A 26,122-nucleotide genomic window follows, 5' to 3' on the forward strand; every position below is an offset into this window, starting at 1 on the left:
AGTATTTCTTGTTTTGTACTGAACACTGTTCTTTTTTATAAGCAAAACTTGTAAAAACCTATGTTAATCTGTGTACGAATCTTTGGTACGAATAATCTGGAATAATCATTTAACTGTGTATCTAGATTTCACAAAATGAAAAGGCAAAAATCAGGCAAAAATATTGACAAACCCAATTTTTTTTATTTTAATTAGAAAAAGACGAAGACAACAATATCCTGTCTCCGTGCCTGTCTCTCTCGGGTTTCTTTGTTAGGAAATGAGAGAGGTTGTTGTTTTTCTATCCAATCAGCTGATATATGTTGTGCTTAGATGACAGTTGCTGGCGAGTGATTGCTGTGGAACATAAATGTTTATTTTTAAAAATAACACTGTATAATTATTTCTTGAGTTTTTTCGCGTAATACGGGTAGATCTATAGGGCATATTTTAATTAACTCAATTATTCGCGCAACACAATCACAGCAGGTTTCTTCTTGATCGTACAAATGTCGATGTTTCTTTTGTGTAGCGAAATGACGCAGTTATATATTCAGTGATTTTTCTCTAATAGATCGCATAATTTAAGTAAGTATTATTGTATAACGTTCAGCTAATGGTCTTTAATTAAACGATGGTATAATGGATATGTTAGTGGAATACTGTCCTTGAAATATTCAAGATCACTCTGATCTATTTGTTTTGGTTCCACACCCTTTGTGTTTGTTGCCAAACAAATTCTAAATTTTTCTGTTTCAAGGTTTTCGTGCCTTTCCAAACATTTTTGGGTCTTTTTTTATCTAAAATTGGCTATTTGTATATACAGTATTGATAATTATATTATTTGTTTATTACTGGATATTTTTGTGATAAAATAAAGTGATAAAATACATTTAAAGCTTATATAATATAACATTTTACCTTAAGTCTTACCTGTTCAGGTAAAATGTATCAAGTAAAACATTGTCTGTAGACAAAAATACGAACTGTTTTACTTGAACTGAACTAAGATGGAAAATGTGTGATCTAACAGGATCATTTAGTTTTACAACAAAACCGTCGTTTTGGTTACACTGATAAAAGTAAATTTACAACAAATAATACACTCACCAGCACGAAAAACGGACGCCTTAGAATTTTCATGTATTTTAGTTTTATATAGTGTGTTCTAGTGGACCGATTTTGATGATTTTTTAAGCAATTTGTAGCTAAATTATTTGACTTTTAAGTATCTCTGTCTTCAAATTAAAAATGAAAGTTCCCATCTGTTAATTATACGAGGAAAAACAAAATGTTGATATTTTGGGGAAAGTTTGGAACACCCTGTGGAGTACGTTAACAATGCAAAAAAAGGTAACACTTATTTTAGCATCTAGCTGTATCTTTTCTCAATAGTTTGTTTTTTCACTCATCTCAATAACTGCATTTCCTTTGGAGATATTCACTTTTGAAGTCAACACTAACATTTTTTGTATTTTTTACATTAAAACCATGCCTTTGCCTTTGGTCCTAGTCAACAAACCTATAAAATAGTTTTTATGATTTATGTAATGTCACTGTCTGAAAAATCATATTAGTATTGTCTGTTTTCAAATTCAAATTCATTATTGGTGTTGCATACAATAGTATTTACACAGGTCACATTACACATGGTGATAAAAAAAGAAAAAATCAAGCTTAAAAACATAAATAAGTTACTAGTACTAAGTTAAAAATAATTGTATATAGACATTAAAACATTAAAACACTAAATAGAATAATGGCATCAACAATTAACCTAAAAACACTAAAATCTAATATTTAAAAATTCCTGGAAGGAATAACAGGAATACCGCATCAGCAGGCCCTTAACCTCAGTCTTAAACCGCAAGAGGGGCATGTCTGCAATTTCCTTGGGTAATTTATTATAAAATTTAACTGGCCAGGTACCCAGGTCCATCTTAGCACGTAGTCAATCGGTGGTAGATTGGCACAAGTCTATCCCTACCCCTTGTCTCATGGTGATGGACTTCTCCATGGACCCTATAAAGGTCTGGGTTCTTTTTTACATAAAGGAGATTTTCCATTATATACACTGACGGGACAGTCAACACACCCACAGCCCTGAATGCCTCTCCACAGTCGGCCCGATATACAAGCCCAGCGAAGACTCGCACAGCCGCCCTTTGCAAGCCGAAGATCCTCTTAGTTGGGCTGTATGTCCCCAGGCTAGAATAGCATAGGACAAAATTTGCAGTTACTCTAGCAGATATCGGTTTAAGTCCAAAAGTTGATCTCTACAATGATCAATTAAAGCAGTAACTCTACTCATACTCTACTAGAGTAAACGCCAATAAACAATAATACATAGATAAATGAAACAAGTTTAGATTGGAAAGTGCCCATAAGGACAATGTAAACACTATTTGGCGCTATTTTTGCAACGGTCGCGACCCAAAACTTTTGAAAATTATATCGCCAAATATTGTTTATTCAAATTTATTATTATTTTCCTTTAATTTTATAAGTAAAAGACAGTGTGTTGCATACAAGAAACTTTATTTTATATAAGGACGCATGTATGAAATCACAACCAAACCTATGAAACATTGGAAACCGACGTTATGCCACGATTCACTATGGTTTTTGCAGTTCACAGTTCACAGCACAGCTTTTTAAGTTTTTAATGCCACTTTTTCACAATTATCACCGGTTGGAGTAAATAAAACTTGAATTAAACTCACAAGATAGCAATTATTACTTTGTAAATGGACGCTATAAACACTTTTCGGAATTTCTTTAATGAGAGCGGTTTAGATTTTGAAAGATTATTATGATTTTTGAAGATTCTGACTTTGACAAGAGAAAATTATTTCTGTTTTTGTTTGCCGTTGTTCTTAGCGACCGCTATAGCAGCGCCAGATCGCGTATAACGGTCGCGACCCAAAATAATTTCGCGACCCAAAATTTTTACGGGCTTTCCAATCTAAACTTGTTGCATTTATCTATGCAATAATAATATGACTTTTCAATGACAGTGACATTACAAAAACAGTAAACACTATTGATAAGGACCTTAGATTAAGAATAAAAAATAAGGACACAAATCAGTGCTAAAATTCTGGAATGTCTAATTTAAAAGCGAATATCTCCAATAAAAATAAAGATATTGAGATGAATCAAAAATCTATCGAGAAAAGATGTACCTAGATGATAAAATTATTTTTAAATTCCTTGCATTGCTAACATATTCCACAGGGTGATTCAAACTTTCACCAAAATATCAACATTTTGATTTCTCTCGTATAATTGACAGAAGGCAACTTCATTTTTAATTTAGAAAGAGACACTGAAATGCCTAATAATTTAGGTACAAATTGTTTAAAAATTCATCAAAATCGGCCCACTAGAACAAAATATATTAAATTTTAAATTAAAATACATCAAAATTTTAAGCCTTTTTGCCCCTTTTTCGTGCCAGTGAGTGTATTACAGCATCTTTTAATAGATGACTTTTAAAATATATTTTTGCATAGTTTCACAAAATACTGGAATTTTACAAAATTATTTAGAGGAATTTAATGATCAATACTAAAGGATATTATTTATACAACTAGATTTGCTTCAAAATTTACTAAACTCAATGCTATAAATACAAAAACTTCTAGTGTGTAATCCGTTTTACCTAATAGGTAAAATGTGATGTTTAGGCTGGGCTTTATTAAATTTTCTTTTTAGATAGTGAAATGTCGGCCGATTCCCCAAGTCATACGCGCCAGGAATCAGCGTCATCAATGCATAGTACTGTGTATCCGCAGCCAGTCACAGATCCAACAATTTTAGATAGTGTGGCTGGTAAATTTTCAAGTATTATTTCATGTAAATATATTAAGGGTTCTTACTATTTGTTTAAGGCTTTATCAATGACGTTGTACCAGCAACTGGTACCGATACCTTTGACGTAAAAGACCAAATCCAATGGGCCCAGTTTGAAAACCTGGATTTTGATGAATCAAATTTTTCCCTTAATACAGAAACTCCAATTCCTTCAAGTTTAACATTAGTTTTAGGTTATACAACAGGGGTTCAGGTACAAATCATTAATTTTTTAGTTTTGGAATTTTTAGTACTACCTAAAATTATATTTAAAGGTATGGACTATACCGCCCAACGGAGAGGCAATGGAACTGTTCTCTTGGCGCCACGGGTCAGTTAAGGTGCTGAGGATCCTACCCACACCCTTTGCAGTAGACTGCAGTAAGAGGGATATTTTTGAGGCAAAGAGACCATTACTAGCTCTGGTTGATGTAGCCAGTCATAGCTCACCGACGGGTTCGTTAAATTTTTATTCTATAAGGACAGGAGAACAGGTTAAGCAAATTAAATTCAAAAATCAAATTTTGGACGTGTTGGCAAATCGGCGATCAATCATAATTTCCTTCCCCGAGAAAATTGCCATTTTTGATGCTTTTACCTTGGAAGACAAGCACACAGTTACCGGATGCTATTTGAGTCCGGGAATCCAGCAGAATCCTGTGGCTTTGGGTTCTAGATGGTTGGCGTTTGGGGACAAGAAACTAGTTGCTTCTAGAAGAAGTAGCGGTGGAAATGAGGGGGAAGGCGTTCAGGTGAGTTTCAATTTTAGGAATTCTCATATTTTTTATATTGTTATGGATTTCGTGGATCCACTAATTTAAACTCATATTTTAATATTAAATTTATGTGTCTGATAAACTCGTATATAATATTGCTTTAACTAGAAAAATAACTCTTTTTCTTGATAATTGTTATGTAATATCTACTGTCTTTCGTTTGAAATATAATGAAACATGAGTTTTTGGTAATGTAACAGATCAAAGGTATAGGTAACAGATCAAAGGAAATAAAAGTTGTCCGACCACTGGTCAACGCTTAATTTAATATATTTGAAAGGTCAGACACTAGCCCGAGATTTATGAGGTTTTGGTTATTTTCAAGCATGAAGCCTTATGTAAAAGGGAGTTTTCTTCAGTACGATAAAGGTGCATTAGAAAAAACAGTCTAAACTGTCCGAGAAGAGGGAAAATCGCGAAAAACATGCATTGTTACGGATTCCGTGGGTCCATTAATTTAAACTCACGATAAAATACTTAACGAGTTTATTTTCTCACTATATACACAATTTATACTGATTACAACACATAACTTATGCAACTACTATTACTCTAACTTTTCTGCCACCTTCGCTAATTAATTCACTATTTGCTATTCAAAAACTGGCTGTATTACAAAACTAAACTAAACTGCTGAGCGCGGTTTCGCTTATATATCTCCAAGTGGCTGCTTCTCGAACGTTCGAAAATTATCTGTAACGTTTGGTTAAAGTAATTTCCACTGATTGGGAAGAAGAGAAAAAAATATATTACCATTGCTGATGAGTATTTTTATTTATTCTGATTATAGTTCATAGGCTTGGTGTGTTTCTGTTGATTTTAAAAATTTTGGACAGCAGCGCCCCATATGGCAGAAATCAGAACATTCCCGCTCTGTATTTCACGCAGTTCCATTTACCGTTCTTGTTGATCGCCATTGAAATAATATTAAAATACTGGCTTTGTCATATATTTAAGTATATTAGTTTTAGTCACATAAACCTTGGTTTACGTTATTTATTAAGTTTTTATTAACAAAGCCAGGTAATTTAAATCCATTATAAGTATATTTAAATAAACATTGCAACAAGTTTATTGTTTACTCTATTCGACGTACGACAATTTATGATTATTTCCAAAACTAATCTAATCTATCAAAATTTGTGTTGTGTGAAATTATTTATATTTACATTATAAAACCTTTATTAACTTTATATTTTTTATGTTCTGAGTACGTTGAACGTTTTGTTGCTGTTATCGTATTTTGAACCTTATATCAACAAGTATGTTTTATTTTTTATATATCTAAAACACTGATTTTTGTATAATTATTATACTTAATGGGTTATTAAACTAGATATGAGTACGAGTTCAAATACTTAATGAAAACTAAGGTTAAAGCTGAAAACAAATACTATGTATGATTTGTATTTACAAATTAATTTTAATATCGAAATATTTTCTAATTAAATATTTTAGCTATATTTTATTGTTGAGGCGTCAAGTTGCAAAACTCGCCTTAAGCCGGTCCTACACGAGGCGTCCAACGTTGGAACCAACTTTGGACGCCTGTAACCAACATTTGACACAGTTTTCGACAATGTTATACATTATACATAATTGGCAAGTGTGTCTCCCACACGATATGGCAAATGTCCATGTGTCCAACGTTGGAAGGTTTATATCGTGTGGGACCGGCTTTATACATTTAAAAAAATGGCATGATGACATATATATTAATAGTGGACAATAAATCTACATAAACATAGTTCCAAATTGCAGCAGAAGTAGCCTATCCTATATAAAATTCACTATAAATTATGTTACTGCAGCAAAATCCATCTATATCTTATGTTTTGCTTTTTATTTTCATTATTGTTGCAAATCCGGCATTTTTTTATAGACTTTTTACTTTTTACATAAGTATAATATTACTATACTGACTTCACATTCACAACTTCAAATCTTTACCTAATTTTAATAAAATAGCATATCAAAAAAATCAAGTTAGGATGCAAATATATCTTGCTGTAGCAAAACCCGCAATATGGATTATACTGCAAAAGTTCGCCTTATCCAAATTATTTTTGTGTTTTTTCTCTCTAAAAATTAAATGTTAAATTTTATTTCTAGAAAAAAGGAAATACAAAATAATGATTCCACTTCGTGAACACACTTTTTTGTAAAATAACGCTTCAAACGTTTGTTAAAACAGTTATTGCATATTACCTCGAAACATCATTTTGGGGATAAGACGGGTTTTGCAAATTGACGTTTCATTTATAAGTAGTATTCTTTACCAGAAATTTTTTAAAAGCATATTTTTTTGGTAAGACCTTTTTTGGTTTTACTGAATATAACAAACAAAATTAGTCTCCAAACATTGAAGGTACAGTTCATACCAAACCAATGACTAAAGAATATAAGGACATGTAACGCCCCTATACGGGCTGCAGCAGAATTTGTGACCTTTTTTTTGTTTTGGTGGCAAACAATGAGTCATCATTTGGTCACCAGCGACAATTTTAGCGATTTTTAATAGTTTGTGTGTAGTAAACTTTGTAATAAACTTTATTATAATGGTGATAAGTTGTTCAGCTTTCAAGTGTAAAAGCAGCAGCGATAAGAAAGAGCCAGGAGTTACGTTTCATAGGTAAATAAACAGTCCATTCCAACTTTTTAGCGTTTTCTTATTGAATTCGATAATTATTCTTCAATTTCAATTAATATCTATATGTACTTGATATGTTCTATACGTCGATACTAGTTTTGTACCTTTTGTTAACATTTTAATACGTTTTTTTCGTAATTAATTAGGATGATACACCATAGGCGTAGTCAAAACAATTATCAAAAAATATAAATATTGCTTCAAACAGCTAGGTTAAGAAAAATATGTGCCACGGCACTGTTTGATGGCATCGTCACAATTTGCTCTCGGGTGTTATTTGTCCTTGGATTCTTTAGTCATTGTACCAAACACAGAACACACTAAAGAAGAACGCTAACTCTCATGCATTTTTTAGTTTCAAAACGGTTTCAAATTTGTTTTTGAAAAACATTTTTAAGCTTAAAGTATCACAACACTATTTATTTAAACCAAAAACTCGTAATACAAAACTAAATTGTCAAAACGAATGACAATGGAAAATTAACAGGAAATAAATAAATAAATGCGGCAACTTGACATTTTTTACAGCAGAGCTACCACCTGAATCCCCAGCGCGAAATTTAAATTCTAGTTAGTCAGCCCGGCGCCGAAATATGTCCATGGTTGGCAACAATGAATTTAAAAATAGCGCCCTCGATTACGTAACTAGAAGTTTAATTGATATCAAATATAAGGTCTGTTCCCAGAAGAATTCCTGACTAGTCAGCACGTTTCTCATTGGTTAAAATGCGTAGAAACCTGATTGTTAGTCTGGTTTCTACACATTTCAACCAATAAGAAACGCGCTGACTAGTCAGGGATTCTTCTGGGAACAGGGCCATAGTTGATTTTTACTAAAAAACAACTAATTCCTATTGTGAATTGTGGATGATCTCTCTTTTAGTTTTTTTTAGATAATAATGTAAAACCCCATTTGTTTTGCCTTTATTTAAAACAAAATATGATTTATATAAGAAAAAAATACTCCTAAATATTTTTTTTATTGATAGGTGATAATAATTTTTGATACAATTCTTGAAATTCCTAATTTTTTTATTATAGGAGCTACATATGCCCGACGCACTATTGCCGGGCCCTTTATATTTATAATTTATCTAATTTGCAGAGCTACACGGCAACCGTTTTACACGCTGCTAAATCACTCGGTCGTGGTCTTCGAGAATTAGGTGATGTAGTGGCGTCTAGCCTTACAGGGAATCAGATGAGCAAATTGGGAACTTCCCCCAATAGTCCTCAAGCTGGAGGCTCAAGCGACGTACTTCAAAAAGGCATCGTGACGATTTTAGACGTTGAGGTATTTATGAATTGTTTTTTTTTGTTAATATACAGTGTGGTGACAGTTTAATCAGGGTGCAATGATTTAAATCACCTTGATTTAAATCAACGCATTTTTTTATTTTAATCATGGATTTAAATTAAAAAAAATCAACTTGTTTAAAAACTTATGATAAATCGAAAGATAACTGTAAAAATTAAAATTTTTTTTCCTATAAAGCTATAAAAAGTATTCCTATGTCAAATATTATACCCTACATCTATTCATCAGATAAGTGCAGTTAAGTTACACTTGCTGTTGTAACTTTTAAATACTTTAATAGATCGAAAAATAATTGTAAAATATAAACATATAACACATATCGAGATATCCCTAATATCGATTCATCTATTAAAATGTTAGACCGATTTTTTTGAAGTTATTTCATGTGAATCCATTACACTTCTAAATGGCAGAGATTTATTTTGAAATTGTGAAGTGCCAGAAATCCGGTATTTGAATACATTTCATTCGCAAACTCTAGTGCAGGACTAGTTTCTTTTGATGTCAGGTTATATTTTTATTCCCGAGGACTAATCAATTTCAAAAGATAAGCTGGAGTCAAGGCTGTTTTATACCTTTTGTGAAACAGCTGAATGTTTATGAAGCTAATTTCCGCCTTCCCCAAATTATCTTCTAGTTCATTCCAAAGTTCTACCGACATTTTGTTCTGCAATAAGTACTTTGCACTTTGAATATTAGATGGTACTAATTTTATTCTCGACTTAAGACAGTCATTATCTTCATATTAACATCATATTTCCAAAAAAAATCCCTTTGATCTAAGCGGCCGATTTTTTTGCGTAAATATGGGCATCGGCAAAGTTTACAGAATAAAATATATCGGTGACCGATGTGTAAAAAACGACACCTGCGCCGTAGAAATGTTAATATTGTCAATATCGGGTAGAGTTACAAATATTTAGCCATTTAGGATAGGACTTTAAATAGAAAATTGATTAAAATAAAAAAAATCCGATTAAAATAAAAAAAAACTGATTAAAATTTAAAAAAATCGATTTTTTTGTTTTTTTTTTAAATCATGATTTTTTTGCATCCTGGTTTTAATATTCGATATTAACTTTAATTTTGTATGGCAGAGCCCCACGACACAAAACGCCGATGGATCTTTACACCCAGAGGCTATAGTGGCTCATTTTGTCGCGCACACCGAAGCCATAGTCTGGTTGCAGTTCGGACCTTGCGGCATGCTACTTCTTACGGCCGACAAAAGAGGGCACGATTTTCATCTGTTTAGGATTCAACCTCACCCAATCGGATCGGCTTTGGCAGCCGTCCACCATTTATACACGCTTCACAGAGGTGATTAATTTATTATAAAGTCTTTTTGTACAACCAGCGTTCAATGTTACGTCATCTTTAAGTTAACTAACATCCGTTTTTAGGATGTGTTTGAGAATTCGTATTGTTTAGAAAATTTCAAGTACTTACATTCACTCATCAAATTAGTAATTTAACGTGTTATTAATTTCAATATCATAATATTCATTCATAATATGTTGGTTATCTTTGTCCTTAAAGCTTTATTCAGAACCTCGCAATTAGTGGAATAAAATAGTTGGGTCAATTAGCGTAGAAGTTTGTTCTTTTAATTTCAATGTAAGCATTCAGAACGTCAAAATTAGTGGTAGACATTTTCAATTAGTAGAAAAAGTTATCAAACTTACACAATAGATTTATAAGTTCGCAGTGATTAACTCCCCTTCTTAACATTCAAACTTTTAACTTTTCCACTAATTAAGCTGTACGCACACTGGTTTCACATTAGCGCGATCGAGTTTTGGAGATGAAGCGGCCTGGCGGCGTTCTATTCTGCGGTGGTGATCAGATTCAACTTGTCGAGTTTGATCGCGACCCAACTGATAGGAATTTTCCGTTTTTTGTGTGTTTTTTCTTGTTGCAATTTAGAAATGGAGTTAACAGAGCAGCTAATTAAGGCTGTAAAAATACACAAAATTCTATATGATTTATCCGATCCAAGTTACAAAAATAATAGAACTAAAAATAAAAAGTTTGAGACAAAATTGAAGTTGCAATTGGATTGGATAGTACAAATGTATACATTTTTATTGTTTAAGTTTAAACATTATAGGTAAATATTTAAGAATGATTTTTTTCCGGTATACATAATTCACATTTTTAATTTGTACCTACATATGTATACCTACAGGATGGCGCACTACATATAGGTACGGCCATGAACGTGAACGCGTTCGTGTTGTAAGAGAATGATCGCTCTTGTTATCGCTGCGCTGATCGTGATCGTGATCGCGGCCGTGATCGCACCAGTGTGTGTTTAGCTTTATTCGGGTTCGTTTTTGAGAACCGTCCTAGAATCGTCTCGCACTGCGCAGAACTACTTGCGCAGTGGTTTGAATTCTAGAACTGTTTTTGGACCTTTTGAGGACTATGAACTACTTGATGAAACCCGAACGCTTCGCGAACTATTTTTGGACGAAAGTGAAAGTGACAGAAGCGACTTAACCTCACTATTGAAATGTAAGAGATGTCCTTAAAATTTGTTTGTTTATTACAAAAAGCAACACTTGAGCACCCAAATGGAAGATTACACTTATAATAATATATAATACTATCGTATACCAGCGACTTCGTTCGCGTCGAATTAATCATTTGTAATGGTGATGATAAAGCAAAGCAAGAATTTCCATCAACATACAAACTGGATTAAATTTTCTCACATTTGTCAGCATGAGAAAAAATAATATGACGATATTATTATATAACTTGGTAATATTTGAGGGTAGTTACATCTCGTTGGAATTTGACTTTCGAAAAATCCGTTTGCCAAAAATAAGCTTTTTACTTAAAGCAGTTTCCGCAGAATCGTCGTTAAGAAATTACCCAACTTTTTGGAACACCCTGTATGATTTTTTAAAAAAATTCAAAATATGTAAAAAACCCAAATAAATTATGCTTGTCCAAGCGTTTTCCCGAAAGACTAACCGTTTTTTAAATAACAAATATTTTAATATTTGAGGGGCGTTTTCATCCTCTTGGAATTTGAGATTCGAGAAACCCCTCCTTATCGAACCTCTACACCCCACAGTCAACCCGTTTGCCAAAAATCAGCTTTAAACGTCAAGCAGTTTAAGCAGAATCATGATTACTCAATGGTCATATTTTATGAAACACCCTGTATAAATTTATAAAAAATCTTAAAATATGTAAAACAACAAAATAAAATATACGTGTTTAAGTGTTTTTCTGAAAAACTCACCGGTTTTTAAATAAAAAATATTTTAATATGTGAGGGATAGTTTCACCCCCTTAGAATTCGAGTTTCGAAAAATCCCTTCTTGTCGAACCTCTACACCCTAAACCCAATCTGTTTTCCAAAAATCAGCATTTTACGTCAAGCGCTTTAAGCAGGATCGTGATTAATCAATGACCAGATTTTTCGAAACACCCTGTATACATTTTTAAAAAATCTTAAAATATGTAAAAACACAAAATAAAATATACGTGTTTAAGCGTTTTTTTCGGAAACTTTACCGTTTTTTAAATAAAAAATATTGTAATATTTGAGGGGTGGTTTCACCCTCTTGGAATTGGAATTTTGAAAAATCTCTTCTCATCAACCTGTATGCCAAAATTGAGCTTCTTACGTTGAGTGGTTTGAGCAGGATCGTGATTAATCAGTATGTCAGTCACTTAAGGATTTTATATATTAGTATAGATTATATTAATAATAATAATAATTAATTAATAATAATTATAGAGCATATTACAAATGGTTGTAAAATACTCACTGGTACAGAAATACACTCTAAGGCATGACTTTGTTGCGCGTATTATACATCAAGAATTAGCAAAAACATATAAATGTATACGAGAAGAACAGCCTTATTACAAATACACGCCGCAATCTGTCTTTGAAAACGACACTATAAAACTCTACTGGGACAGAACGATCCATACTGACAAGACAGTAACATGCAATCGACCTGATATAACGTTAACACTAAAAAAAGAGGTGACATATCTAATAGAAATCAGTGTTCCGAATGACAACAACATAACAAAGAAATATGAAGAAAAAATTAGCAAATATATTCCACTAAGACAGGAAGTAGAACGAATATGGCAACAAAAAGAAGTTAAAATCCTACCATTTATATTATTTATATTATATTATATCTAGTACGGGCCTCACACACAGGAAATTTAAAGAAAATCTCGATATTTTAAATTTAAAAGGACATATTCACACATTTGCTCAAAAAGCAGTAATCATTAAAACCACAAACATAACCCGTTCCTTCTTAAAACAATAGAAACTCTGACAGTACTTGGTAATGTACACCCGTCTGTCAGAATATACCACCAAGAGTGAGAAAAAAAATTAATTAAAATAATTATATTATATTATTATTATATAAGTCGTTTGGCCTTAAATTATCTTCCGCCAAGAGAAATTGTGGTTAGAAATCAGAAGTTTAATAAGTGATTGTTTTATAAGCTAAATATTAGGCTTTCTCTATGGATATAAAGTGTAATTGACACCACTAATTTATCCACTAATTGCGAGGTTCTGAATGAAGCTTAACTTTTCCATTAATTATTCTTCAAAATTTGCGAGAAATGTCATTTTGGCCTTTGCTTATCATCCGTCAAGAGAAATTGTGATTAGAACTCATAAGTTAATTGTTTTTCAAGCTAAATATTAGGCTTTCTATATGGATACAATTAACTACCGCAAGCTGTTGCTAGAATATTCTATTAATTTCAATTGATTTTTTAGACATTGTGAGAGATTGTAAACTAAAAAGTAGTAAGTGTAATCGGAACAACTAATTTATTTCACTAGTTTCGAGGTTCTGAATGAAGCTTTATTAATTTTTGTTGTGTTTCAATATATAATTTTTGGCGTAGTTTTACTAATAGTTTAATAACAAACGAAACAATTTGAATTTTAATTTACAACGCTGTCGATCCTTAATTTTCATACTGATCAATATCCATCAATAGGACCATAACCTACTTTAGTTAATAAATATATGTATATGTAGTTACTAGAACGACAAAAAAATGTACAGTAATTTACGAAATACAGTAATGACGCCCAGAATTTTTTTCATCTCGTTTTCAAGTGAAAGAAGCGGTACGACAATATAAAATATGACGTAATGTTGAAGGAAAATTGTATAGACTATGTTAACGTTAGGTAACTTAGAAATAACGTTTGGTCATTTTCATACAGGTGATACGTCGGCGAAGGTACAGGATATGTGTTTCTCATTCGATTCTCGATGGGTGACTGTTTCGACACTTAGGGGAACCACTCACGTGTTTCCCATTACTCCGTATGGAGGAAATATAGGTGTGCGGACGCATACAACGCCACACGTTGTCAATAAGATGTCAAGGTATTTTTAATATTTTTTATAATCACAAACCATCCCCCTTTAGAACTTTTTCTTTAATGGCCATAAACGGGAGCAAAAGACTAATCGTCCAAACAAACACTAGAGGCGCCACCGGTCATCAAATGGTGTAAAAATTGCGAAAATTTAATCATCTAATTTTAATTCAGTTTTCATTGTTTTCAAACTACATTATTAGTTTTTTTTTGTATTTTGTGAATGTATAAATGTTTTCTTAGTATAAAGCATCATATTAATTTAAATTATATTGCATACATATTTAAAATTAAAATATTATAACAAATATGATGGGCAACGGCCCAGCTACGTCGAAACACCGGTTCCCATTAGAACACCGAAGTTAAGCGACGTAAGGCGATGCTAGTGGATGGACGGGTGACCGGTTCGAAACTTTGCATCGTGCTGTTGTCCAAAAGGGAAAAGTGTAAAATCTATTGATACACACTGCTCATTCTCGCCGGTTCAAGGCCGGATGAGATCGGATATCTCGTGAGTAAGAGTTAATAGACACTTCCTAAGTCGGTAGGCCATTGACCATGATATGGCCGAGGACCGCGGTTCGGATTCTGCGTAAACAAGTAGGTCCCGTTCAGTTTAGCCATTGCAGCAGAAAGGAAACGTTAACTTGAACCTCACAAATATGTCAGTTGCCATCTAAAATGTCATTTTGATAACAAAATGTTAGTTATTGTCAGAGATAGCTAAAATATTAAAATTCACAAGTTATAATTAGTAATTAGACAGTTCTGTTATATTTTATATTATTTCAAAAGTAAAAACATAATAGTATACAGCGTAATTTTGATAAGCAGGTTCAAAACAAAAAGTGCTGTTATATTTCTTAGTTTTCCCGTTATCAGCTGCGGAAGTTTCAGGGATTTTACTGTTTTCGGATATTTTTATTTGTGATAAAGAAATATTGCGTTTGGATTGCAATGTAAGTAAGCGTTTGTCCATTTTATATTTTACTTTTTTCATATCTACGGCAAAATATACATATATTGAAATTTTATAATTTGTTTTATTTAAAAAATGTTAGAAGACAAACCCGTAATTGACATACCTAATTGTTATGTAATATATTCCATTTAAATGTAATATATTACTTTACAATTAAAAAAATGTAAATTTAAAAAATATATTAAAATATATACAAGCATTAATTGAAATTTTTGGTATGCGAACAAACACGAGAGGCGCTTTTTCTTTACTTTCATTTCTTAACATGACAGATGAAGTTCTAAAGGGGGATGTTTTGTGTTTATAATTCAAAAATATTTCTATAAATATATTACTGTATTCCAACTACATACATATTTTATGTAAAAAAACTTTGGAGTAGTCTTATACAATTTATTAAATTTTGTAAACCTGTCTATTCTATACTTTTGGTTGAAAATGATAAAGCTACATAGAGTATATGATTCATATTCTGTATTTAAATAAAAATTATAGTAGAAAGTTAAAATTCTACACACCTTTCTTAACCATGGACGTTTTATATTTTAATTAATTAAAACTCAATATTGTTTACAGGTTTCATAGGTCAGCTGGACTGACTGCTGAAGGTCGTTCTAATAGCCCCGTGTCTATGTTCGAAAATCCCATCAGCTCAAACTTTCCCTACCACAATCCCCGCTTTGCTCCCTTTCCCCATCCCACAGTCATCAGTCCCTTGGCTCAACTGAGACAGCCTGTATACATGCAGAATGTAGGCACCGCCACTCCACGCCAAGGTAATTAATTGATTACATTTTTTAACAACTTTACGGTTAAACTTTATTGAAATGTTTGGTTCGTAATTATACACTTTTTATATTTAGGCAAAACTATATATTATATATACTATCTTAATACTATACCCTTTGAATAAAAATATTAAGGAAGGAGCATATCAAAAAACTTAGATCAACCGCGATTAGACTCAAGTATGGCCGACTTAAATTCCGATTTGTCAGTGCCGTTCTAATTTTATTTAAAAAGTGTAAAACTATGATGTAGGGTAGACGTGGGGTAGACTCAATAATTTGAAGGGTACAGGGGAAAAACGGGCTAAGTCAATTTTTAGCGAAATTGAGATATTGATGTCATTTGATAGAAAATATGTTAAATTTTGTTCTAAAGATAGCTTCCATGGCAATAACGCGATAAGTCAGAAGACATTAAACAAGAAAAATATCCCGTACAGGGGAATAACGTGACAAGTGCGGTACCGAGCAAAAACGGGTCGTGTTTTTACGCGCCTATTCGATAGCGTTCTAGTCGCCATTTTAATCATTTTGCCAATTTGCAGAGTTTAAAAAAGTTTTGTGGAAAGGAAGCTAATTAATTGGAAATTAATTAGAAAATTGGTGACCTCTCCTATAAAACAAATTTCAAGGCGAAAAAAAATTTTACTTTTTTACACAAATCAAAACATTAATTTTCCATTTTAGATGATCGGATCAATGTCAGAATAACGAAGATTATTTTCTAGTTTTTGTTCTGTTTCTCTATATTATTTATGTAGGTATAAATCTGGTTATTGAGTGAAATAAAATACTTCAAAATACAAAAGTGTTATAAATTCAGGAAAAAAAAGGGGCTAAGTCATGACCATTTACCAATAAATTTTTGATTTTTCTGTCAATTTTTTTTCTAAAAGCGAAAACTTTATGACTCAAAGATCCGAGATAGTTAGGGAATATATGGGTAAAAAAGAATTTTTAAATTGAAATATTGTATTTTTTGCAGTGAACTTTAAAATTGCTTTATCTCAAAATCATAAAATTTGGCTTAGCCCGTTTTTCCCCTGTACCCTTCATTTGTTGTTTTATTTTACGTTGCAAAATAAAACACTAAATCACCACAATACACCAAAACACTTTTACTTTAAAAAAAGTAAAAGTAAAAGTGTTTTGGTGTATTGTCGTTATTTAGTGTTTTATTTTGCTGTGTAACACTAAAGGTTCCAACTCTCAACTGTAATAATATTTTTTATTTTACGTTGTCAAATAATGTTGGTAGTTATTAAAATTGTTATAAAAATATATAATTCTTATAAAAATAGATAAGTTATAATAATTATTTATTAACATAAACATCCGATACGCTACTGAAGCAGGTAAGTCAAATTTACGTATCTAAATTCTTTGACATCTAATCTTTGACAAGTAGTAAATAAAAGCAAAAATTCAAGAAAAAATATATAATTAGTTAATTTAAATGAATTTCATAAATGATCAGTTTACTACACATATGTATATTATATAGTTGCTTACTCTTTCTCCTCCTAGGTGCCTTCTCTGTTGAGGTTGGCGATTAATATGGCGTATGACTCTCTATCCAGAGCTTGGTGAATAAGAGTGTTTCCGTCGGTGTGGATCCAATCTCTTAAGTTACGTAGCCATGATTTCTTTTTCCTCCCTATGCTACGTTTTCCATCGATTTTCCCTTCTATTATGAGCTGTATTTCTTCATATTCTGAGTGCCGCATTATATGTCCAAGGTAGGAAGTCTTTTTGATTTTAATTGTGCCTGTTAGGTGTGGACGAGTTTTTATTCTGTCTAAAACTTCACAATTTGTTGTTCTGGAGGTCCAACTTATCCTCAGCATCCGACGATACATCCACATTTCAAAAGCATTAAGGCGTTTGATGTCTTCTTGTTTTAGCGTCCAAGTTTCGCATCCATATTGAAGTAGGGGCCATATATAACATTTTAATATTCTTAGCCTCGTTGGTATACCTATTCTGGGATGGCACAAAAACTTCCGCATGTTGAGGAAACCAGCCCTAGCTATTTCTATTTTTCTTCTGATTTCTTTAGAGTGGTCTAGCTGGCTGTTTAATTCCCTGCCTAAGTAAATATAACTCCGCGTGGTTTCTAGATAGTTACTTACTAGCGAAAAGTTATTCCACTATTTCACTCGATTTTTTACCTTGATCTACCGCACGCTACACAACCAACTATTTTACAGTCTTTTTCGATAAATCGCAATAGTGTCAGTGTTAATTTAAGTTCTGTTACAATTTCCATCTAGATTTACTACCTTTATACAACTATCAGTAGTAGAATAAATAATAAATAACATAAAATAAGCTCTGTAGACAAATCCACAAAATTTTCAAATCAAATTCAATTGTGTCAAATGAATCGCCAGACAGAACTGTCAAGGATCCCCACCCTGGAGTTCTTTTTCCGCCCACCATGTATGAATACATGGATAGCCTTATACTCCTTCTTTAATCTTTTTATTCAAAGACTATACCTATTTAAAACAACGACAAAAATGGCATAGCAATTTTGTTTCTAGCTTCTATGGTTTCATAAAACAGTAGGTCGGACCGCAAACTGTTATCTTTACTTACTAATAAGCAATATAATCTTCATTTTCTACTAAAATGGGACACTCATTACCTAGTTATCGAGTTACAAGTAGATTTATATCTTCTAGGTCGCCAAAGACTCACCTCTTCCTCTGAAGACAACATTGCTCTTCGTATAACCGCTTGTTTTGCCTCTGCCAGAGCTTGGATAGACTCGGTAGCCATTCAAAGAGAACCGTCAGTAAACAAGACTGTTAAGCCCGTGGATTCGCTATTTGTCATGAACTGTCACGGTATTTTGGTTCAGTACGATTTGGAGCCTCACTGTTCCAGCAGTATACCAAAGGAAAGGATGTGCGACGAGTCACCAATCGAATTGACGGTTGTTGCTAAAGCCCAGGTACATATACATATTTTATGCAAAATAGATACAACTACAGGATACATGGTATTTTTTTCACAGATAAATTCTAATTGTCTGTCATCTTTTAAAAATATAAGATCTATCTGTAAATTAAAATGTCAAACAACCGTCACTGTCACTTGCCTCTCATAGGGCAGTCTTTATATAATGTTAAAGTGTAAGTCGAAAATTCAGTGATTTTTAACATTCACTAGTAATGTAAAGAAAGCCCAATACGTAATTGCTAGCAATTACGTATTGGACCAGTGAATGTGGTATTTTAAAGAGATTTGTCGACTTTTCCTAGTCAACATTCACTAGTGAAAGTAACATTTACTAAAGATTGCCAGTAAAAGTTATTCTATTGTACAGGGCGAGTTGATGGAAGTTAGAACAAATAAAACTTTTAAGAATATTGGATCACCTTAATATTCAAGCTGATCAATTATCTTACAATTACAATTTACTCCTTTAGTATATTTATTAAAAAATATAGAAAATAACGTCATAATATTATAACCTTCTAAATATTAAAAGGGAAAATATAGTAAACATTTTAAAGTGTACAAAACAATTTAAAAGAAACATTCATAAATATAAGATTACTTATTGGTGCAAGGTTTTATTAATAAAGTTCTTCATCGTGAACAAAATAAAGTATGCTCGAATTTTCTTCAACGGGAGTTATTCGTTTTTTTCAAACCCGCTACTTCTAGCATGTATTCTAGCATATAGAAAAATTTTGCTATGACTTCATTATATTGCAAAAATGAAAAACAAGCACTACTACATTCTTGCGAGTGCCTTAATTTTTCACAGAAAATTTCTTCCAGAGGAAAAATACCGCACAGCACTTTTTACAACGATAACAAAACATTTATGATTAACCACAAAAAAACAAAGCGAATTTACACCAGGTGTTATCTTCTCCCTATTATTCAACTTATCCTTATTTATCCTTATATTCTACATGTGGCAACCGCGCTAGCTGAACCTAACCTAACTCACTGCTATCGTCCTGGGAATGGTAAATGTTGGTTCATTCACTAGTAAAAGTTGGTTCCAACCAAGAACAGTTAACCTAATAGGACTGCTCATTCAGCCAAAAGTGTCCGCCAGATGCATGCGGAAACTACTCGCTTTGTGACGTCATTGTAGTCCTTGTCATGGTTATTAGTCCTTATCCGGCAACCAATAATACATACAGGTGCATTATTGGTTGCCGAATACAAAACGTTCATTATTTAGTTTATTTATTTAAACACCTTATATGTATGCAGTATAGAAAATTAACTGTATAAATCGTATTAAATACTCGGATAATGCATTTTTAAGAACAGCAGTTCCCAACATTACCTTTTGCAAGCATTCTTTTTAGAGTATTTCCATATATTGCTTTAAAATAATTAATAAACTATATCGTAGGCACTTAGTAAGCACTTTGTCACAATCCACAACACAAAATGAACGTATTTATACACTCTATAGCTCTAAAAACTTTAAAGACACCTTTTTCACATATAAAATTGACAAAATAATTAACTCAAAATTTCTCAGCTGTTATTTTTATAAGTTTACCATAGGCAACTAATAATACACACTATCATGACAAGGACTACAATGACGTCACAACTGTCAGCTGAAGCGCGGGAAGAGGCGAACGTACGTCTTATGAGGATGAGCAATCCTATTAGTTTACTGTTCTTGGGTTCCAACCATGTTCCAAGTGCAAAAAAGTGTGGTTATGTGACAAAACGTCGGAAAAACTGCAGGATAAAAGTTGTTAAGAATTTGATTATATTTGTCTTTTATTGATTATGGCTATAAATAATGTCCTTATTTACAGTGGAGATTGCAACGGCAACCTACCTCCGTTGACAGACCTCTTCCAGTACCTCATCAAAATTTAATATTTTTTGGTTCCACAATACCCAGCGCTAAGAGAAAATCCGAAAACAGTTAGTATACGACATACCCTAGGCAAAAAGTTTTATTATTAAGCAGGCTTTGACTTTGACAGTTTAATCTCTTATCCTACAGTATTGTCAGTGGCTGGATCTTCATCATAAAACTTTTTGATTATATTTCATTTAACTAAAAGGAAAACATTTAATACAAAGTATCACTAATAGGTAATGACGACGATTGGTTGTCTCAGGTCGAAATTATAACTCACGCCGGTCCTCATAGACGACTTTGGATGGGTCCTCAGTTTACTTTTAAGACTTACACTACCACCAGCGGGTAAGAAAATCGATATAATAGTTCTATACATGAAAGAAGACGACTACGACATACCTATAATTATATCCTTAGATCTTATAAACTTTGTGGAAAAAAATATGTTGTAAATTATTAAGCGGCCCATACATTATCAAACAAATTGCGCAACGAAGCGATGCGCAACGTTGCGTTGCACAACTGATTCAGCGGTCCATACACTATCAAACAAGTTGCGCAACAGCATCACCCACATGCACTTGTAAAATGTTCATCAAACTTTTTATTAAAAGTTTTGAGAAACAATCATGTCCTCAATTGCCATTGCGTCAATTATTATCGTATATACCCTAGATGATGTCGATGATACCAAAAAACGAAAAAGAAAACAAAGAATTTGGGTGAAAGAACTAAAATATTGCACAACGAAGCGCAACACACACACACTACAATACACAACGTATTGCGCAAACATTCCTGTTGCACAAAAGAATTCAAACATTTTTGAAACTCATCAAACAATTGCGCAACGCATCAAACACTACCATACATTGGCAACTCATGGCGCAACAGCCTGCGTTGCGCAATTTGTTTGATAATGTATGGGCCGCTTTACACACAACACACAACTTTGTTTCTACGCGTAGGAGGTGCATTTTTTTATTTCTTTTTAGAATGAGGTTAAGTTATAAACCTATGCTACAGTCTGTGTGAGCTATTTGATCTTGTGCAAAACGATATTGAACATGAAAGCAAACTTACAGGTTATATCTTTACAAATTTTTTGATCAAGATTTAACTGCTATGTATACAGGGTGGTCCGAACTGTATTCCGGAAACTTCGGCAGCATATTCTGCAGATAAAAATAAGTAAAAAAGTTCTTATAAATGTATGTCCTAAAATGCTTAGTTTCGGAGATACAGGGTGTAGAAGTTTCATTTTTATTTCGATTTTTTCCAAATAATTTCTGAAGTAACGTCAATATTTAGATGAAAATTGGTATCTGAGAGTTTTTTCACATGAGAAATTTGATTTTGATGTTAATATAACTCCTATTTGTAGGGGGCGCCACCTACATGTGTTTTAACTGTTTTTAGGACTAATAAATTTTCGTCCGTACTTGTATAAAACTACTGGGTGAAAAAATATACATTTCGGTGATTTTTTACGTCAAAAATATCTCTTGTTAAAAATGGCTACAAGCAACCGTTCTTAAGATATTTAGAATGGAAATAGTCAATACATGTCATTGACAAAAATAAACATGTTGTGAGTAGATAGTTATTTGACTGAAATAGTAAATTTGGGAACTTTTTTGTTTTTTTTAATCATAAATTTTTCTTGGAAAAAAATGTTGATAAAAAAGCTTCTGTTGAACTTTTGACACAAAAACATTTCAAATTTATGATTTCAGTTTAATAACTATTAGTCAACATAGTTATAGTCAACATGTTTAATTTATGTCAATGACGACAGGTATTGATAATTTCGATTCGAAATATCTCGAGAACCATTACTCGTAGCGATTTTTACCAAGAGATAAATAAAAAACGTCGTAAATGTATATTTTTTCACCCAGTACATAGTTTTATACAGGTACGGACGAAAAGTTATTATTATTCAAACCAGTTAAATAATATGTAAGTGACGCCCTCTACAAGTAGGAGTGATATTGACATCAGAGTCAAATTTCTCATGTCAAAAAACTCCCAGACGCCATTTTTCATTCAAATATTTATGTTACTTTAGAAATTATTTGGAAAAAATGAAAATAAAAATGAAACTTCTACACCCTATATCTCCGAAACTAAGCATTTTAGGACATACATTCATACGTACTTTTTTACTTATTTTTATCTGTAGAATATTCTACCGAAGTTTCCGCAATACAGTTCGGAACACCCTGTATATTATTTCTTATATTTATTTGAATTTACTTTAAATATAAATTTCAAAATGTTTTAAGATGCTACTTGGAAATACAGCTACACTGAATTGGCAGCATCAAAAAACATATTTGACATTCAAAAGTCAAATATATTCAGTTAACCTCACTTTGTTAGTGATCTGAAAAATCGTATTACATATTTTAATATTCAATAATCGAATTATAAACCACCCATATTATAATAATTCTAGAGATTGCACTTACAGCACAAGACTGTTGTCTCATCATTTGTAACTCGTTTGTTATTCTTAATTCGAATTGACAGTATTGGCAGTGTTGTCATCACTTCGCAAGTTAAAAAGGACAAAACAATCGAATTATACACTTAGAATCGGGTTGTTTGTCTCTCTAACTCTCTGTTGGTTTCTTGATAACGGCAAAGAGTTTTACTATTATATCATATTAGATAGGTACTAGATCATTCATTAAAAAAAATCATCCAGGATGATCACGATTATTTTCATAATCGAATTAAGAATGATTTTTAATTTTAATTATCCCATCACTACACTTTTTTTACATCGTTTGTCACGTAGTCTTAGTATCTCAGTAAATACATCCCATAAATATCTAATGAAACAAACAATATTTTTGTCAATTTTAATGTTTTTCGGCATAAAATCTAAATTTTATTCCTTAAAAATGACATATACACATAAGAAAAACAGATAGTGTGATAGGGACGGTTAAATATAATCGATTTTCTGTGATATTATCTTATGTTGGGCGATAAATTCAGTAATTTTTCCATTTTAGTGAAGCATGTATGTATAAGAAAAATTCGTGAAATTATCAATATTAATAACGTGAAATTAATCAATATTCTGACGCAGTCGTCTTCTTTCATAAAAAAGAAAATGAATTTTTCTCGTATCTTATGGATTTCATCTGTTTTTAGCACCCCTATGTCACTGGCAGATGCCCAACCTTTGGATTTGAACAGGTCGAAGCCGGTAAACATGCCCATAACGAAAGCCAACGCTGTATTGATTGAATCTAGTTCTGCAAGTAGCAGTGAGCAATCTCTTTTAGATACATACAGGCGAAATTGTGAAGCATTGGGTGCCGCAGGTGAATCTCAGGTAAATATTTTGTGCTAATTTTTTCAACGTTTAAAATGTTTCAACCGGATACATAGTTCTGCTCTTTTTTTCTTCTTTTTATCAAGAGGAAATTGTTATTTTTGATTTTGACCCTGATTTTGATCTTGACCAATTCCGACGTCCTCTATTGAACCACCCTGTACTAGAAATAAAATATACAGTCGTTATATATAATAGGTCTAAAAGCCTAAAAGGCTCATGGCTTGATTGGTTATCTTACTCCATTTGTTTCTGTCTTTCGCCTTTATTCTCCACCCATCCACTCTTGTCCCTCTCAAGTCCTCTTCAACATCCTTTTTCCATCTGGTTCTCGGTCTACCCGTCCTTCTCTTTCCACCTATTTCACGTTTCATTATACTAGGAATTCTTGCTTCAGCCATTCTTTCAATGTGTCCCAGCCATCTCAGTCTTTACTACTCCCGTTATACTCGGTGCCCGATATAGCTGCTTCAATTCTTCATTTATTCTTCTGGTCCATATGTTGTCTATCTTCTTTCTTCCAAAAATCTTCCTCATTATTTTTCTTTCCCAAATCTCTAGCCTCGAACTTTCCGTTGCATTGAACGTCCACGTTTCACATGCATACAGCACTATTGGTCGTACCGTGTTCTTACTCTTAATAATTTTCTATAGTGCGCTAACACATCTATTTCCTGCCATTATTCTTGCCATAATTTGTACATACAATCATTGCTAGACACAATTTAACTTACAGGATTTTGTTATGTAGATTTCTTTACTGTATTTTTTTATAGATCAAAGAAGACTTAGCTGATGCTATGCTTGAATCTCCTGGATCGAGAGATACAGGTAAGTTTTTTAAAAAAACGATTTTATTGTACTAGTTCTTTTTTAATATATACATATTTAACTTTTAGAAATTATGTAATAGAAATACAGTTTTTTTTTACATTTAACACACTTTTCGGTATATTTTCTATAAATTCTTTGTAAACTTCTTACAAAAAATAAAATATTTTAAACGTTCTACTTTAAGTTTTGAAAATAAACTATAAAATTATATTTTTAACCACCCGATAAAATGATGTACACCTCCAACTATTAATTGCTTTCGTTTTAACCGGTTTTTAACAATCAATTAAACTCCGAAAATCATTTTGGTTGTGGTTCATTAATCCGCTAAAAATGGAATTAGCCAAAGGCAGGCGCCACTGAACACCTCTAGTCTATACACGTTATGTGAAAAAGAGGCTTTATTATGTCATTAATCTCTCTTTCATTAAACTAGTTTTTTTTCTCATAACATTTTAGTGCTTTAGCGTTTTTGGTTTCAGCACCTCTAACACTCCAATTTTAAAGGCACACACGTAACTATTTTATTCATTTAATATTGATTAATAACTACTGGAAAAAATGCTTTATAGCCAGTGAAAAGCTATTTTGTACAGGGTGTTCACGTACATAACTAATAGTTATCTTCGTAAATATGGTTTTAGAAAAAACATGAAATTATCATTAAGTTTTATTTATTTGTCTGAATCGTCATATTCTTATTTTCGGAATAACTAAAAGCTATCAGAAGTGGGAAATTTTGACAGGAATCGTATTTTTAAAAATAGAATGTCATGAATCTTGAGAGATCTAGACGATATATGATAACAATTTTAATGTAGTTATGAACGAATACACAAATTATAACAAATAAACATATGTCTAAATGTATAAGCCATGGAATTCACAAGATTTTAATAATTTAAAAACATGAGTTTTTTTATATAATTTATATAATATTTTCACATAAAAGAATACTTATATTTTACATTATGTAAAATATTTTGAATTATTAAAATATTGTAAATTCCATGGCTGACCTGAACAAAATTTATAACGTGATGTTAATGTGACCATATTTATTTTTTTAATTTCAACTATGTTTTGAAAATCGGAAATAAATAATTGTCTATTTAACTGAAGATTCGGATATAAAGCATTCTGTTTAAAAAAGCTACTAATGTCAATATTTCACGATTTTTACAGTTTTCTATATATAAAAATATAACGCTCTCATAATTTAAACTTTTTCTTAAACCAATATTTACTGCAGATATTCGTACACACCCTGTTCAATCTCGAACATGATATAGTCTGTCTATTGATAAAATATATGATTTCTACAGA

At 32.1% G+C, this 26,122-nt stretch overlaps 1 protein-coding gene across 3 annotated transcripts in view; it reads left to right on the top strand.

The window, feature by feature from the left end:
- Positions 1-26,122, top strand: part of LOC115874730 (breast carcinoma-amplified sequence 3 homolog) — a 29,946-nt gene that overhangs the window by 545 nt on the left and 3,279 nt on the right. For 2 of the 3 annotated variants that reach the window (XM_030889996.1, XM_030889995.1), the window contains 12 exons: positions 3,697-3,813; positions 3,873-4,048; positions 4,110-4,586; positions 8,366-8,554; positions 9,676-9,898; positions 13,818-13,983; positions 15,538-15,737; positions 18,437-18,708; positions 20,558-20,669; positions 20,844-20,955; positions 23,779-23,962; positions 24,739-24,793. In XM_030889996.1, the coding sequence (XP_030745856.1) occupies positions 3,697-3,813; positions 3,873-4,048; positions 4,110-4,586; positions 8,366-8,554; positions 9,676-9,898; positions 13,818-13,983; positions 15,538-15,737; positions 18,437-18,708; positions 20,558-20,669; positions 20,844-20,955; positions 23,779-23,962; positions 24,739-24,793 (2,283 nt within the window). Of the gene's footprint in view, positions 1-263; positions 568-3,696; positions 3,814-3,872; positions 4,049-4,109; positions 4,587-8,365; positions 8,555-9,675; positions 9,899-13,817; positions 13,984-15,537; positions 15,738-18,436; positions 18,709-20,557; positions 20,670-20,843; positions 20,956-23,778; positions 23,963-24,738; positions 24,794-26,122 lie in introns of those variants that run through there. The other variant, XM_030889997.1, reaches the window with a different exon arrangement.

Source organism: Sitophilus oryzae, unplaced genomic scaffold, assembly GCF_002938485.1.
Source record: "Sitophilus oryzae breed Bouriz unplaced genomic scaffold, Soryzae_2.0 scaffold_1297_pilon_pilon, whole genome shotgun sequence".
Taxonomy (NCBI): domain Eukaryota; kingdom Metazoa; phylum Arthropoda; class Insecta; order Coleoptera; family Curculionidae; genus Sitophilus; species Sitophilus oryzae.